Below are 17,215 nucleotides of genomic sequence, written 5' to 3'. Positions count from 1 at the left end.
CCAGACCACCTTACCTGCCTCCTGAGAAATCTGTATGCAGGTCAAGAAGCAACAGTTAGAACCATACATGGAACAACAGACTGATTCCACATTGGGAAAGGAATACGTCAAGGCTGTATATTGCTACCCTGTTTATTTAACTTATATGCAGAGTGAAAGTGAAAGTTGCTCAGTTGTGTCCGACTCTTTGTGACCCCAAGGACTTTGCAGTTCATGGAATTCTCCAGGCCAGAGTACTGGAATGGGTAGCCTTTTCCTTCTCCAGGGGATCTTCCCAACCCAGGGATCACACCTAGGTCTCCTGCACTGCAGGCGGATTCTTTACTAGCTGAGCCACAAGGGAAGCCCCTATATGCAGAATACATCATTCGAAATGCTGGGCTTGATGAAGCAAAAGCTGGAATCAAGATTGCCCTGAGAAATATTAATAACCTCAGATATGCAACTGTCACCACCCTTATGGCAGAAAGTGAAGAGGAACTAAATAGCCTATTGATGAAAGTGAAAGAGGAGGGTGAAAAAATCTGGCTTTAAAAAAAAAAAAAAAAAAAACTGAGATCATGGCATCCACTCCCATCACTTCATGGCAAATAGATGGGGAAACAATGGAAATAGTGACAGACTTTACTTTGGAGGGCTCCAAAATCATTGCAGATAGTGACTGCAGCCATGATATTAAAAGACACTTGCTCCTTGGAAGAAAAGCTATGACAAATCTAGACAGCATATTAAAAAGCAGAGACATTACTTTGCCAGCAAAGGTCCATATAGTCAAAGCTTTGGTTTTTCTAGTAGTCATGTATGGATGTGAGAGTTGGACCATGAAGAAAGCTGAGGCCCAAAGAATTGATGCTTTTAAACCGTGGTGTTAGAGAAGACTCTTGAGATTCCCTTGGACTGAAAGGAGATCAAACCAGTCAATCCTCAAGGAAATCAGTCCTAACATTCATTGGAAGGACGGATGCTGAAGCTGAAGCTCCAGTACTTTGGCCACCTGATGCAAAGAACTGACTCATTAGAAAGACCCTGACACTGGGAAAGATTGAAGGCAGGAGGAGAAGGGGATGACAGAGGACGAGATGGTTAGATGTCATCACCGACTCGATGGACATGAGTTTGAGAAAGCTCTGGGAGTTGGTGTTGGACATGGAAGCATACTGTGCTGCAGTCCATGGGGTTGCAAAGAGTCAGACACGACTGAGGACTGAACAGCTGCTGCTACTGATGCTAACTTATGTCGGTCGTGTCCGACTCTGTGTGACCCCATAGACGGCAGCCCACCAGGCTCCACTGTCCCTGGAATTCTGCAGGCAAGAATACTGGAGTGGGTTTCCATTTCCTTCTCCAATGCATGAAAGTGAAAAGTGAAAGTGAAGTCTCTCAGTAGTGTCCGACTCTTCGCGGCAGCCATTTTTATAGTTTTAGTCCTTCTACTTCCAAAAGTGTTATTTCTACTTTATGTAAAAAGCTATATATATTTAACCTTAATTTTTGACCGAGAGAAATGAATTATTTAGTAAAAAGAGTTCTAGTCACAAGTCTACTGTATTAATAATTTACCACTTAGTTTTATGGGATATATGATTTTCTTTGCATTTACCAGCCCTACTTATCAGTAGTGTATCATTTTAAATTATTATAAGATTGCATACTTATCTAAGTTTTCATTTTGACTCTATTCAAAGTTTTCATTTTGACTCTATTCAAATTTAAAGCCTTTTTGTTTTTCTGTTTACTTTTTGAACGAATCAAAGACCAGAAATGAGTGGAATGCTATAACTTAAGCAAGCCAAACCAAAAATCTGTTATAACCTTTATTAAATACTAAATGAAGAAAAAAATTTTAAAAACCCTACAAAATTCCAACTGATAATTACCCTATTCAGACATTGGTGAATATGTCCCTCAATCCAAGTCAACCTTCTTCATCAGAGGTAAGAGAATCTTTTTGTACTAAAATATAAGAAACACTTACCTACCATTGGTTTTTAAAAGTTTTGATAAAGCAAAAACATGGATTATATAAAGTATTAGATACTAACTCCACTGTGAACCCAATTTTCTGTATCCCATTATTTGATTACAGATCTTGTATCTCTAAGGACCCCAATTATACTGGTACCTCCAGTGCATTGACCCTATAATCTTTTTTTGTTTGTTTGTTTCTCTTCTCAGGATACCCTCTCTGGCTGTCTTAAATATCATGGAGCATTCTTGATCATTCTTGCACATAATTTTGACTCATTACCCCCTCTCATTTCAATGTACTCCTTGATAAAACAAAAACCCTGGTTAATCTTCATCTTTTCCTCATGTATACCTACACTGGCACATGGCTGGAGAAAAATATACCAGCATAAGGACTATTCTCACTTTAATGAGCATGAATCTCAAGTGGAACTTTTTGCTAGGAGGCAACAAGACTACCTCCCACTTATTCTCTGTTCCACTATTTTAGACAACTATTTCATACCTCCTCAAACCCCAATACCTTCTTCCCATTTTTTTCTTTAAATTAACTCCAAACAAGTTTTCACTCCTCTACTCCACCAAAACCGACTGCCCTGTTTGCCTTTACATTGCTAAAGCTATTGTTTAATTCTTATCTCACATACACTTGATCTGTATGTGCACAATAATTGACACCATTGATCACTCTCTTCTTTGACATAATTCCTTGTTATTCATTCTCAGTACAGTTCAGTTCAGTCGCTCAGTCGTGTCCGACTCTTTGCGACCCCATGAATCGCAGCATGCCAGGCCTCCCTTTCCATCACCAACTCTCGGAGTTCACTCAGACTCAACGTCCATCAAGTCAGTGATGCCATCCAGCCATCTCATCCTCTGTCGTCCCCTTTTCCTCCTGCCCCCAATCTCTCCCAGCATCAGAGTCTTTTCCAATGAGTCAACTCTTCGCATGAGGTGGCCAAATTACTGGAGTTTCAGCTTTAGCATCATTCCTTCCAAAGAAATCCCAGGGCTGATCTCTTTCAGAATGGACTGATTGGATCTCCTTGCAGTCCAAGGGACTCTCAAAGAGTCTTCTCCAGTACCACAGTTCAAAAGCATCAATTCTTTGGCGCTCAGCCTTCTTCACAGTCCAACTCTCACATCCATACATGACCACAGGAAAAACCATAGCCTTGACTAGACGGACTTTTGTTGGCAAAGTAATGTCTCTGCTTTTTAATACGCTGTCTAGGTTGGTCATAACTTTCCTTCCAAGGAGTAAGCATCTTTTAATTTCATGGCTGCAGTCACCATCTGCAGTGATTTTGGGGCCCAAAAAAATAAACTCTGACACTGTTTCCACTGTTTCCCCATCTATTTCCCATGAAGTGATGGGACCGAATGCCATGATCTTCATTTTCTGAATGTTGAGCTTTAAGCCAACTTTTTCACTCTCCACTTTCACTTTCATCAAGAGGCTTTTGAGTTCCTCTTCACTTTCTGCCAGAAGGGTGGTGTCATCTGCATATCTGAGGTTATTGATATTTGTCCTGGCAATCTTGATTCCAGCTTGTGTTTCTTCCGGTCCAGCATTTCTCATTATGTACTTTGCATATAAGTTAAATAAGCAGAGTGACAATATACAGCCTTGACGTACTCCTTTTCCTATTTGGAACCAGTCTGTTGTTCCATGTCCAGTTCTAACTGTTGCTTCCTGACCTGCATACATATTTCTCAAGAGGCAGGTCAGGTGGTCTGGTATTCCCATCTCTTTCAGAATTTTCCACAGTTTATTGTGATCCACACAGTCAAAGGCTTTGGCGTAGTCAATAAAGCAGAAATAGATGTTTTTCTGGAACTCTCTTGCTTTTTCAATGATCCAGCAGATGTTGACAATTTGATCTCTGGTTCCTCTGCCTTTTCTAAAACCAGCTTGAACATCAGGAATTTCACAGTTCATGTGTTGCTGAAGCCTGCCTTGGAGAATTTTGAGCATTACTTTACTAGCATGTGAGATGAATGCAATTGTGCGGTAGTTTGAGCATTCTTTGGCATTGCCTTTCTTTGGGATTGGAATGAAAACTGACCTTTTCCAGTCCTGTGGCCACTGCTGAGTTTTCCAAATTTGCTGGCATATTGAGTGCAGGACTTTCACAGCATCATCTTTCAGGATTTGGAATAGCTCAACTGGAATTCCATCACCCCCACTAGCTTTGTTCGTAGTGATACTTTCTAAGGCCCACTTGACTTCACATTCCAGGATGTCTGGCTCTAGGTGAGTGATCACACCATCGTGATTATCTGGGTCGTGAAGATCTTTTTTGTACAGTTCTTCTGTGTATTCTTGCCACCTCTTAATATCTTCTGTTTCTGTTAGGTCCATACCATTTCTGTCCTTTATCGAGCCCATCTTTGCATGAAATGTTCCCTTGGTATCTCTAATTTTCTTGAAGAGATCTCTAGTCTTTCCCATTCTGTTATTTTCCTCTATTTCTTTGCATTGATCGCTGAAAAAGGCTTTCTTATCTCTTCTTGCTATTCTTTGGAACTCTGCATTCAGTTGCTTATATCTTTCCTTTTCTCCTTTGCTTTTTGCTTCTCTTCTTTTCACAGCTATTTGTAAGGCCTCCCCAGACAGCCATTTTGGTTTTTTGAATTTCTTTTCCATGGGGATTCTCTTGATCCCTATCTCCTGTACAGTGTCACAAACCTCAGTCCATAGTTCATCAGGCACTCTATCTATCAGATCTAGACCCTTAAATCTATTTCTCACTTCCGCTGTATAATCATAAGGGATTTTATTTAGGTCATACCTGAATGGTCTAGTGGTTTTCCCTAGTTTTTTCAATTTAAGTCTAAATTTGGCAATAAGGAGTTCATGATCTGAGCCACAGTCAGCTCCTGGTCTTGTTTTTGTTGACTGTATAGAGCTTCTCCATCTTTGGCTGCAAAGAATATAATCAATCTGATTTTGGTGTTGACCATCTGGTGAGGTCCATGTGTAGAGTCTTGTGTTGTTGGAAGAGGTTACTTGCTATGACCAGTGCATTTTCTTGGCAAAACTCTATTAGCCTTTGCCCTGCTTCATTCCGTATTCCAAGGCCAAATTTGCCTGTTACTCCAGGTTTTTCTTGACTTCTACTTTTGCATTCCAGTCCCCTATAATGAAAAGGACATCTTTTTTGGGTGTTAGTTCTAAAAGGTCTTGTAGGTCTTCATAGAACCGTTCAACTTCAGCTTCTTCAGCGTTACTGGTTGGGGCATAGACTTGAATTACTGTGATATTGAATGGTTTGCCTTGGAAACAAACAGAGATCATTCTGTCGTTTTTGAGATTGCATCCAAGTACTGCATTTCAGACTCTTTTGTTGACCATGATGGCTACTCCATTTCTTCTGAGGGATTCCTGCCCTCAGTAGCAGATATAATGGTCATCTGAGTTAAATTCACCCATTCCAGTCCATTTGAGTTCACTGTTTCCTAGAATGTCGACATTCACTCTTGCCATCTTTTGTTTAACCACTTCCAATTTGCCTTGATTCATGGACCTAACATTCCAGGTTCCTATGCAATATTGCTCTTTACAGCAATATTTAATCTCAGTCTTCTTTTAAAAAATATTTATATATTTGGCTGCATCGAGTCTTAGTTGCAGCACATGGGATCTGTACTTTAGGCATGCAGGATCTTCAGTTGCAGCATATGGGATCTATTTCCCTGACTAGAGATCGAACCTGGGCCCCCTGCATTGGTAGAACAGTGTCTTAGTACTAGACTACCAAGGAAGTCCCTGTTCTGTCTTCTCTTTTAGGTGTTTTTGTTCTTCCTGATCTCTTGATACTGGAGAATTTCGGAGTGAGCTGTTTGTTCTCTTCTCTGTTTGCACTCATTGTGATCTTTATCCAATCTAGTAGTTTTAAATACCAACATTATGCTACATATTCACAAATTTATATCCCCATCCCAACCCTCTTTCCCAAACTCCAGACTGATGTTGTCAACTGCCTACTTGAAATCTCCACTTGGATGACCAATAGACAACAGAAACTCAACATGTTTGAAACAACTGTACTTCTCCCTGCAACCCAAACCTGTACTAACCGTGACCTTACTCATTTCAGTTTATGGCAAATCCATCTTTCTAATATCTGAGGCCAAACACCTTGGAGTCATACTTAATGCCTTACCAAACTTCACTTCTTGGACGCTCAGTTGAGTTCAGCCACTCAGTCGTGTCTAACTCTTTGCGACCCCATGGACTGCAGCACGCCAGGCCTCCCTGTCTATCACCAGCTCCTGGAGTTCACTCAGACTCACGTCCATCGAGTCAGTGATGCCATCCAGCCATCTCATCCTCTGTCGTCCCCTTCTCCTCCTGCCTTCAATCTTTCCCAGCATCAGGGTCTTTTTAAATGAGTCAGCTCTTCACATCAGGTGGCCAAAATATTGGAGTTTCATCTTCAACATCAGTCCTTCCAATGAATATTCAGGACTGATTTCCTTAGGATGGACTGGTTGGATCTCCTTGCAGTCCAAGGGACTCTCAAGAGTCTTCTCCAACACTGCAGTTCAGCTTTGATTAGACAGACCCTTGTTGGTAATGTCCCTGCTTTTTAATATGCTGTCTAGTTTGGTTGTAGCTTTTCTTCCAAGGAGCAAGTGTCTTTTAATTTCATGGCTGCCGTCACCATCTGCAGAGATTTTGAAGCCCCTAAAAATAAAGTCTGCCACTGCTTCCATTGTTTTCCCATCTATTTGCCATGAAGTGATGGGACCAGATTCCATGATCTTTGTTTTCTGAATGTTGAGTTTTAAGCCAACTTTTTCACTTTCCTCTTTCACTTTCATCAAGAGGCTCTTTAGTTCTTCTTTGCTTTCTGCCATAGAGTGGCAGAGTGGTGTCATCTATGTATCTGAGGTTATTAATATTTCTCCCAGCTTGTGATTTCAGCTTGTGCTTCATCCAGCCCAGCATTTCTCATGATGTACTCTGCATATAAGTTAAATAAGCAGGGTGACAATATATAGCCTTGACCATACACCTTTCTTGATTTGGAACCAGTCTGTTGTTCCATGTTCAGTTCTAACTGTTGCTTCTTGACCTGCGTACAGATTTCTCAAGAGGCAGGTCAGGTGGTCTGGTATTCCAATCTCTTTCAGAATTGTCCACACTTTGTTGTGATCCACACAGTCAAAGGCTTTGGCATAGTCAATAAAGCAGAAGTAGTTTTTCTGGAATTCTCTTACTTTTTCAGTGATCCAGCGGATGTTGGCAATTTGATCTCTGGTTCCTCTGCCTTTTCTAAATCCAGCTTGAACATGTGGAAGTTCATGATTCATGTACTGTTGAAGCCTGGCTTGGAGAACTTTGAGCATTACTTTGCTAGCGTGTGAGATGAATTTAATCTGAAAGAAAATAGCTGAATCACTTTGCTGTATACCTGAAACTAACACAAAATTATTTCAATTAAAATAAAAAATATATGACAATCAAATGCATATGTTATCCTTGATTGGATTCTAGATTGAAAGAACATTCTAAGGACAGTTGGACAATAGGGGAAATTTGAATATGGACTAGATATCAGTTGACATTAAGGAACTGTTAGTTTTCTTAGATGTGTATTTGGATTATTCCGTTTAAAACTGAAAATTACTCCCTCTTTTATATTCCCTATTTTTTTTTTTTTTTTTTTTGCCCTGCTCTACTTATTCTTTTTGACCAGGGATGTTCACTTTCTAATTTTCTATATCACTTATCAGTGTTTCATACTTAATGTTTATTGTCTGTGTCCCTCACAAAGCTGAGACTAGTCTGAGGCAAAGGAGTCAGTTGTCTTTGGTGCAAAACTTAAAGAGGCACCCAAAAAATTAAGTAATTAAAATAAATAATAAAAGATTTCTAAAGTGAAAAGTTAATGGAAAAACCAATGATGAACAAGATATCAACATTTTAAATAGAAACAGGATCCAATAATTCTATGCCTAGCTATTTTGGAGCCAGAGGCAAAAGGCAAAATATATATCCCTCTGTATATTTTTTAATGTATTTTTACTTTACATATTTATTTATTATAGAATAGTTATTTTTATTTTCACTTATTTAAAAAAATTTTTTTAATCATAGTGATTTACAATATAGTATAAGTTTAAGATGGGCTTCCCAGGTGGCTCAGTGTTAAAGAATCTGCCTGCCAGTGCAAGAGATGCAGGTTTGATCCCTGGGTCAGGAAGAAACCCTGGAGTAGGAGATGGCAAATCACTCCAGTATTCTTGCCTGAGAAATTTTGTGGACAGAGAACCCTGACAGGCCACACAGTCCATGGGGTCCCAAAGAGTTGGACACGACTAAGCAACTGAGCACTCCACAGGTAAGTTTTAGGTATGAAAGTGAAAGTCACTCAGCCGTGTCCAACTCTTTTCAACCCCATGTACTATACAGTCCATGGAATTCTCCAGACCAGAATACTGGAGTGGTTAGCTGTTCCTTTCTCCAGGGGATCTTCTGAACCCAGGGATGGAACCTAGGTCTCCTGCATTGCAGGCAGATCATTACCCTCTGAGTCATCAGGGAAGCCACAGCACAGCAATTCAGTTATACATGTGTGTATATGTATATTCTTTTTCAGATTCTTTTCCCTTATAAGTTATTACATATTCAGTATAGTTTCCTGTGCTATTTAATGTATTTTTAAATAGTTAATAGTTTTAATGAGAATATTATTGATGAGTTTACTTCCATTAAAGCCAGGAAAGTAAAATTACAATAAAGTTGAGTTTTTATATAAATAGAATGTTTAACCTTAAAGTGATGTCCTGAGTTTTAATACAGGCTTGCAAAATTTTCAATATTTTTTCAAATATGTTGTTCTGGAAAAAGTTAGCCATTAAGAAATGTATTTTTTTTTAAAGCCTGTATATAGCAGTTTGATTTGTTTTTTTCTACTCAGGCTGTAATAGTACCATTCTATCTTTAAATTTATAATATTTTGTTCATCATGAATTGTTTGCATTGAATAGATCTTTAAATATTATTTACCTCGATGATTGAGGCTTTGGTGCCACTTTAAATTTTGTACCTGAGGTGAGTGCTTCACTTGCCTCACCCTTCTTGTCCTGATACCTCATTAAAATATCAGCTGCATGCAGGCATGGATCTTTGTTTTACTCACTACATACTCAGTGCCTAGAACAGTACTTCCACATAGTAGGTATGTTTGTTGGATGAATGAATAAATTAAAATTCTCCATAAATTAATTTACTTCACAAAATGTTTCAAAGGCCAGGAAATGTTTTATTATTATAATTACTTTTTCTTTATGTTGCCTCCTCATTCAATTATGGAATGAAAGTATATACAAACACTTTGAATTATAATTCATGAATTGTTATAAAAATATTTAAGTAATTACTTGGTTTATGAAAGTGGAATAAAATATTTAGTTCAAGAAATATTTTTCTCCTATAAAATATTGATATATTCATATAAATGATAAGGCCATATTTACTTCAGATTTCTGAAGGTTTTATAAATATTTATTAGTATAGCTTTAATATTTACTATTGTAGTATTAGTACATAGTATAGCTTTTAGCTGTTAATAGGATGGTATAACCAGAGAGTAATCTTTTATATATTTATTTTTAAATTAATTTATTTATTTTACTTTACAATATTGTATTGGTTTTGCCATACATTGACTTGAATCCGCCATGAGTATACATGTGTTCCCCATCCTGAATCCCCCTCCTGCCTCCCTCCACATCCCATCCCTCTGGGTCATCCCAGTGCACCAGCCCCAAGCACCCTGTATCATGCATCAAACCTGGACTGGCGATTCATTTCACATATGATATTTTAAATGTTTCAGTGCCATTCTCCCATATCATCCTGCCCTTGCCCTCTCCCACAGAGTCCAAAAGATTGTTCAATACATCTGTGTCTCTTCTGCTATCTCACATATAGGGTCATCGTTACCATCTTTCTAAATTCCATATATATGCATTAGTATACTGTATTGGTATTTTTCTTTCTGACTTACTTCTCTCTCTATAATAGGCTCCAGTTTCATCCACCTCATTAGAACTGATTCAAATGTATTCTTTGTAACAGCTGAGTAATATTTTATTGTGTATATGTACCACAGCTTTCTTATCCATTCATCTGCTGATGGACATCTAGGTTGCTTCCATGTCCTGGCTATTATAAACAGTGCTGCGATGAACACTGGGGTATATGTGTCTCATTCAATTCTGGTTTCCTCAGTGCGTATGCTCAGCAGTGGGATTGCTGGGTCATATGGCAGTTCTATTTCCAGTTTTTTAAGGAATCTCCACACTGTTCTCCATAGTGGCTATACTAGTTTGCATTCCCACCAACAGTGTAAGAGGGTTCCCTTTTCTCCACACCCTCTCCAGCATTTATTGCTTGTAGACTTTTGGATAGCAGCCATTCTGACTGGCGTGAAATGATACCTCATTGTGGTTTTGATTTGCATTTCTCTGATAATGAGTGATGTTGAGCACCTTTTCATGTGTTTGTTAGCCATCTGTATGTCATCTTTGGAGAAATGTCTGTTTAGTTCATTGGCCCACTTTTTGATTGGGTCTTTTATTTTTCTGGAATTGAGCTGCAGTAGTTGCTTGTATATTTTTGAGATTAATTCTTTGTCTGTTGCTTCGTTTGCTGAGAGTAATCTTTTAAATGCCCTGAAATTCAAAATACAGCATATAGGAAATTTCACTATTCAATCTATGCAGACATCTTAAACTGTCAGTTAATATTCTGACATCAAAATATACAAATAATATGCTTGGTCTATAAAAACAACTTGAGCAAATTACTCATTCAAGAGCCATTTTCATTTCCTATAAGAATTACTAATATTAATGTGAGGTCATATTTAGTTCAAATTTAAAAAAACATTTTTTCAGATACATTATACTGTAGTATATAATCATTTAAATGCTTTAACTTTTAATATGGATGAGTAGCAAACTTTCATTGAAGTAAAAGTCTTTATTTGCTATAACTGTTTTGTGGAAATCTAAATATTCTTCTCAGTGGATGAATTCTAATTGAGGTCATAAAACAATAGAAAAGATGATAGTACATATAAGCACAGACAACATATAAACACAATCTAAGCTTACAGACCTGCCCTATGTGGAAACAACCATTCCTTTTCCATCACTGGTCAGGAATAGGTTCTTCCTCAAATTCTGGTAAACAAAAATATTCCCCAAACCCCTGTATTCACACTTCAGCAGGTTAGAACTAGCAATCATCACAGCTGTGTTAGGGAGACTATATATATATATATATATATATATATACACATATACATACACACACACACACACACACACATATATATATAGAATAAGGACTATATATGTGTGTGTGTATATATATATATATATATATATATATATATATATATATATAAAGAATAAGAATTCCACAAAATCACACAAATTAAACTATGTAGGTAGAGGTCAGGGAAAGGGGCATTGGTTGGTAATAGGAAATCTGATCTTGGCAATCTAGTGTCCTTACTGAAAGCCACAAATGTTTTGTGTGTCATATATATGTTAAGGAAATCTAGCACCACATCTAGGACATTGTTTCCAAGGGAAAATGTGCTCCAGTGCCTAGTAGCCAACTTAGCATATTTCAGGCTCTTCGTTTTATTTTTTTGTATGTGTTTGTTCAGAAGGATACATATATACCTTGTTTATTTCAATGATGTTTATTAAACTCAAATTCTATAGGACAGTAATTGATTTTTCTCACTTTAAAATGATTTTAACTGACTTTATTCTCAATTTATTCAGTTGGTGGAACTTCATGTTTTTTATGTCCCTGAAGGATCATGGAATTATAAATTAAATACCATTTCAATAGAAGTTGTTAACAAATTCATTTCAGCTGGCTTTATAAGGCAAGTATTTTGTAGTCACATTACAATGTGTCTGAAAAAGAGATCTTTTTTTTTCTGCAGAGAAAAATGCTTTGTGGAAATTCAAAAATTGTAAGTGAAAAATATCTTGTTTGTGTGATGGATCCAGTCCCTGCCTTAATGAATACTATCAATAAATAGCACTTTGTAACTGTTAAAAAGTGCCATAGGAACAGATGTCACTTAGCCATCGCACTGCCACCTAAAAAACAGAGTATAACTAATCTGTGTAGTAACCAGGCTATACACAAAGAGAATTAAGACTGTATTTACCTGAAATTAGAAACCTACTGAAGAGCTGTGAATAGTGGTTAAACCAGTATATCTACAATGACTTTTTCACTGAACTATTTAAAAATAAAAACACTATATATATATATATATATATATATATATATATATACACACATACATATAACATATATATGGGCTTCCCAGGTGGCGCTAGTGGTAAAGAACCCGCCTGCCAATGCAGGAGATGTAAGGCATGCGGATTTGATTCCTCGGTTGGGAAGATCCCCTGTAGGAGGGCAGGGCAGCCCACTCCAGTATTCATGCCTGGAGAATCACATGGACAGAGGAGCCTGATGGGCCGATGTCAACTGGGATGTAAAGAGTTGGATATGACTGAAGCTACTGGGCATGCACACAACATATATATATTTTCACATGCACAGAAACACACATGATACTATGTGTTCTAACTGCCTGTTGTTATTTCTCTTGAGGACACCTCAGTCTTCCTAATCTTCCCCATCATTTTTTTCAAGCACATGAACTTCCTTTGTGTTCTGGAACACATTAGACATAGCCCTACCTCAGAACTCTTGTACTTGCTGTTTCTTTTGTCTAAAATGCTCTTTGTGCCTTTACATATGCTATCTTATCTCCTTCATTCTTTTCTCCAGTATTACTTTTTTGTTTATATTTTCTCTCATCAGAATACTCATCCTTACCTGCTTTACGTTTCTCTATAGTGCTGGGCTTCCCTGGTAGCTCAGCAATAAAGAATCTGCCAGCCAATGCAGGAGACGTGGGTTCGATCCTTGCATTGGAAAGATTCCCTAGAGAAATAAATGGTAACCCACTCTCTAGTGTTCTTGCCTGGAGAATCCCATGGACAGAGGAGCCTGGCAGACTATAGTCCATGCTGTCACAAACAATCAGATAGGACTGAGCGACTAAACAACAACAACAAATAGTACTTAGCAGTGTCTTACGAATTAAATTTTTTCTTACTTTGTTAATTTTTTCACTTCCACCATTAGATTGTAAGGTCTATAAGGGTGAAAATATTTGTTTTGTTGATTGCCTTATTCTCAACCCTACACAATATTTGACACAAGAGGAACTCAATATATATTTGTTAATTGAATGAGTTAATTATATTGTATTCCCCTAAAAGTCTAGAAAAATAAGAACTCAGAACAAGAGCTTTAAATTTTAGATGTTGAGGAATGAAGCGTTCCCAATAAGCAAAGATGTATAGTCTGATGACATTCGATCATCAAAGAAAGTCTTAAGCACTAGCTAACACTGTCAAACTTCCAAAATAAATATCTGTGGCTAAATCCTTCTTTAAGATACATATAATATTATATAAATATCATTGCATGGTTTTATTTTAATAAAAAAACTGAAGGTAGATGAGAAAAGTGAAACTGAAGGTAGATGAGAAAAGAAAATAAGTCCTTTTCAGTACAGAAAGGACTTTTATAAACTGTACATTTGGATAATTTAAAATTTTAATGATTTTATTGATTAAGTGACTTTTAACCATTTTGTAAAAAAATATTTACAGCCTTCAAGCCTACAAAGTTCCAAGCAATGTAGAAACACAATATATTAAGTTATATATGATATGTTAAATTAGGATTTGGACTTGAGATAAAATACTAAAGCTCTTGAATCTTTATTATAGCTGAAACCCATTTTATTTTACATTATAAGGAAATGTCATGATATTTCAGAGTATCTCCTCATCTAACTTTACAAGACCTGAGGGAGCATCTCAGTGAGTTCCTTGGTGAAGAAGCTGTTGCAGAGAAATTTTTATTTCTCAAATGCATTGGAAATAATCTAGCTGTAGTAAGTTTTCTTAATTTTTCCTTTTGATTAAAGAAAAGCATACCTTAACAAATTTTCTTTCTTAAAAGCTTATCAGCTCAACTCCTTAATATACTATGCAATATGTAATCTCAATCGTAACAAAATGGAAATATCATTTAGCACACAGGTCATCAAGAAAAGATGGGCCTTTCTGGTATATTACTGTGCACTAAAATATGGGGCCCTGGGATTTCTTTGGAAGGAATGATGCTAAAGCTGAAACTCCAGTACTTTGGCCACCTTATGTGAAGAGATGACTCATTGGAAAAGACTCTGATGCTTGGAGGGATTGGGGGCAGGAGGAGAAGGGGACGACAGAGGATGAGATGGCTGGATGGCATCACTGACTCGATGGACGTGAGTCTGAGTGAACTCTGGGAGTTGGTGATGGACAGGTGAACTCCTGGCGTACTGCGATTCATGGGGTCTCAGAGAGTCGGACACGACTGAGCAACTGAACTGAACTTGGTGTGTAAATTTCCCTGGGGAGAAAATAAAGGCAAATTTTAAATGTGATCATATATTTTTAAATTTAATAGCATTAGAAGATTTTTAAATGAGCACTTGTGGGGAAAAAAATGAATTCTTATTTGTTAGGCCACAGCTAGCCTTCTTTGATGTGGAATGACTCCAATATACTGTATTTGATGGGGCAGGAATCAGCTACTCTCAATTGAACACTCCTATTTGTAGCTTCAGGGGCAGGGTTTTCTAAATAGAGAGTTTTCCTAGCTGAAATCTCAGTCCAGCAAACCATTAGATCTCAAAGTTTCTGGTTTCTCATATTTATATAAGGTTTATTTCTCTAATCAAGATTTTCCCTATTTAAACTCTTAAGTAGACAAGAATCCCTTAGAAGAAATGGAATAGGCCTCACAGTCAACAAGAGTCAGAAATGCAGTACTTGGGTGCAATCTCAAAAACAAAAGGATGATCTCTTTTCATTTTCAAGGGAAACCAATATCACAGCAATCCAAGTCTATGCCCCAACCACTAATGCTGAAGGAGCTGAAGTTGGATGGTTCTATGATGACCTAAAAACCTTATTGAACTAACACCCAAAAAAAGGTCTTTTTCATCATAGGCAACTAGAGTGAAAAAGTAGGAAGTCAAGAGGTACGTAGAGTAACAGGCAAATTTGGCTTTGGAGTACAAAATGAAGCAGGGCAAAGGCTGACAGTTTTGCCAAGAGAACGCACAAGTCATAGCAAAAACCCTCTTCCAACAACACACAAGACGATACTACACATGGACATCCCTAGACAGTCAATACCGAAATCAGGTTGATTATGTTCTTTGCAGCCAAAGATGGAGAAGCTCTATACAGTCAGCAAAAACAAGACCGGGAGCTGACTATGGTTCAGATCATGAGCTCCTTATTACCAAATTCAGACTGAAACTGAAGAAAGTAGGGAAAACCACTAGACCATTCAGGTATGACCTAAATCAAATCCCTTACAATTATACAATGGAAGTGACAAATGGATTAAAGGGATTAGATCTGATAGAGTGCCTGAAGAACTATGGACAGAGGTTTGTAACATTGTAAGAAGGTGGTGATCAAAACCATCCCCAAGAAAAAAAAATACAAAAAGGTAAGAGTTGTCTGGGGAGGCCTTAAAAATAGCTGAGAAAAGAAGAGAAGGGAAAGCAAAGGATAAAAGGAAAGATATACCCCTCTGAATTCAGAGTTCCAAAGAATAGCAAGGATAAGATAAGATAAGAAAGCCCTCCTAAGTGATCAATGTTAAAAAAATAGAGGAAAGACTAGCGCTCTCTTCAAGAAAATTAGAGATACCAAGGCAACATTTCATGCAAATATGGGCTCAATAGAGGACAGAAATGTTATGGACCTAACAGAAGCAGAAGATATTAAAAAGAGGTGGCAAGATTACACAAAAAAAGATCTTAATGACGCAGATAACCATGATGGTGTGATCACTCGCCCAGCGCGAGACATACTGGAGTGTGAAGTCAAGTGGGCCTTAAGAAGCATTACTACGAACAAAGTTAATGGAGGTGATGGAATTTCAGCTGAGTTATTTCAAATCCTAAAAGATGATGCTGTGGAAGTGCTGCATTCAATATACCGGCAAATTTGGAAAATTCAGCACTGGTCACACGACTGGAAAAGTTCAGTTTTCATTCCAATCCCAAAGAAAGGCAATGCTAAAAAATGTTAAAATTACCACACAGTTACATTCATCTCACATATTAGCAAAGTAATGCTCAAAATGCTCCAAGCTAGGCCTCAATAGTACGTGAACCAAGAGCTTCCAGATGTTCAAGCAGGATTTAGAAAAGGCAGAGGAACCCGAGATTAAATTGCCAACATACATTGGATAATAGAAAAAGCAAAAGAATTCCAGAAAAACATCTACTTCTGTTTCACTAACTACGCTAAACCCTTTGACTGTGTGGATCACAACAAAATGGAAAATTCTGAAAGAGATGGGAATACCAGACCACCTGACCTGCCTCCTGAGAAATCTGTATTCAGATCAAGAAGCAACAGTTAGAACCTGACATGTAACAACAAACTGGTTCCAAATTGGGAAAGGAGTATGTCAAGGCTGTATGTTGTCACCCTGCTTATTTAACTTATATGCTAAGTACTTCATGTGAAATGCAGGGCTGGATGAAGCACAAGTGGGAATCAAGTTTGCCCAGAGAAATAGCAATAATCTCAGATACACATATAACACCACCCTTATGGCAGAAAGCAAAGAGGAATTAAACAGCCTCTGATGAAGGTGAAAGAGGAGAGTGAAAAAGCTGGCTTAAAACTCAGCATTCAAAAAATGAAGATCATGGCATCCAGTCCATCACTTCACGTCAAGTAGATGGGGAAACAACAGAAACAGTGATGGACTTTATTTTCTTGGACACCAAAATCACTGCTGATGGTGGCTGCAGTCTTGACATTAAAAGAAGCTTGCTCCTTGGAAGAAAAGTTATGACCAACCTAGACTGCATATTTAAAAGCAGAGACAGTACTTTGCCAACAAAGGTCCATCTAGTCAAAGCTATGGTTTTTCCAGTAGTCATGTATGGATGTGAGAGTTGGACCATCAAGAAAGCTGAGCACTGAAGAATTGATGCTTTTGAACTGTGGTGTTGGAGAAGACTCTTGAGAGTTCCTTGGACTGCAAGGAGATCAAACCAGTCAATCCTAAAGGAAATCAGTCCTGAAT

General features: G+C 37.7%; 1 protein-coding gene across 1 annotated transcript in view; it reads left to right on the top strand.

Annotated features, from left to right (window-relative positions):
* SPATA1 (spermatogenesis associated 1) overlaps window positions 1-17,215 on the top strand; it is a 76,508-nt gene that overhangs the window by 3,394 nt on the left and 55,899 nt on the right. The window contains 3 exon segments of the mRNA XM_059885105.1: window positions 1,755-1,934; window positions 11,788-11,894; window positions 13,883-14,000. Of these exon segments, the coding sequence (XP_059741088.1) occupies window positions 1,899-1,934; window positions 11,788-11,894; window positions 13,883-14,000 (261 nt within the window). The 5' untranslated portion in view covers window positions 1,755-1,898.

This window comes from Bos taurus, chromosome 3 (genome assembly GCF_002263795.3).
Source record: "Bos taurus isolate L1 Dominette 01449 registration number 42190680 breed Hereford chromosome 3, ARS-UCD2.0, whole genome shotgun sequence".
Lineage (NCBI taxonomy): Eukaryota > Metazoa > Chordata > Mammalia > Artiodactyla > Bovidae > Bos > Bos taurus.
Note: the sequence above shows the minus strand (reverse complement) of the source record. Positions and strands in the feature narration are given on the sequence as shown.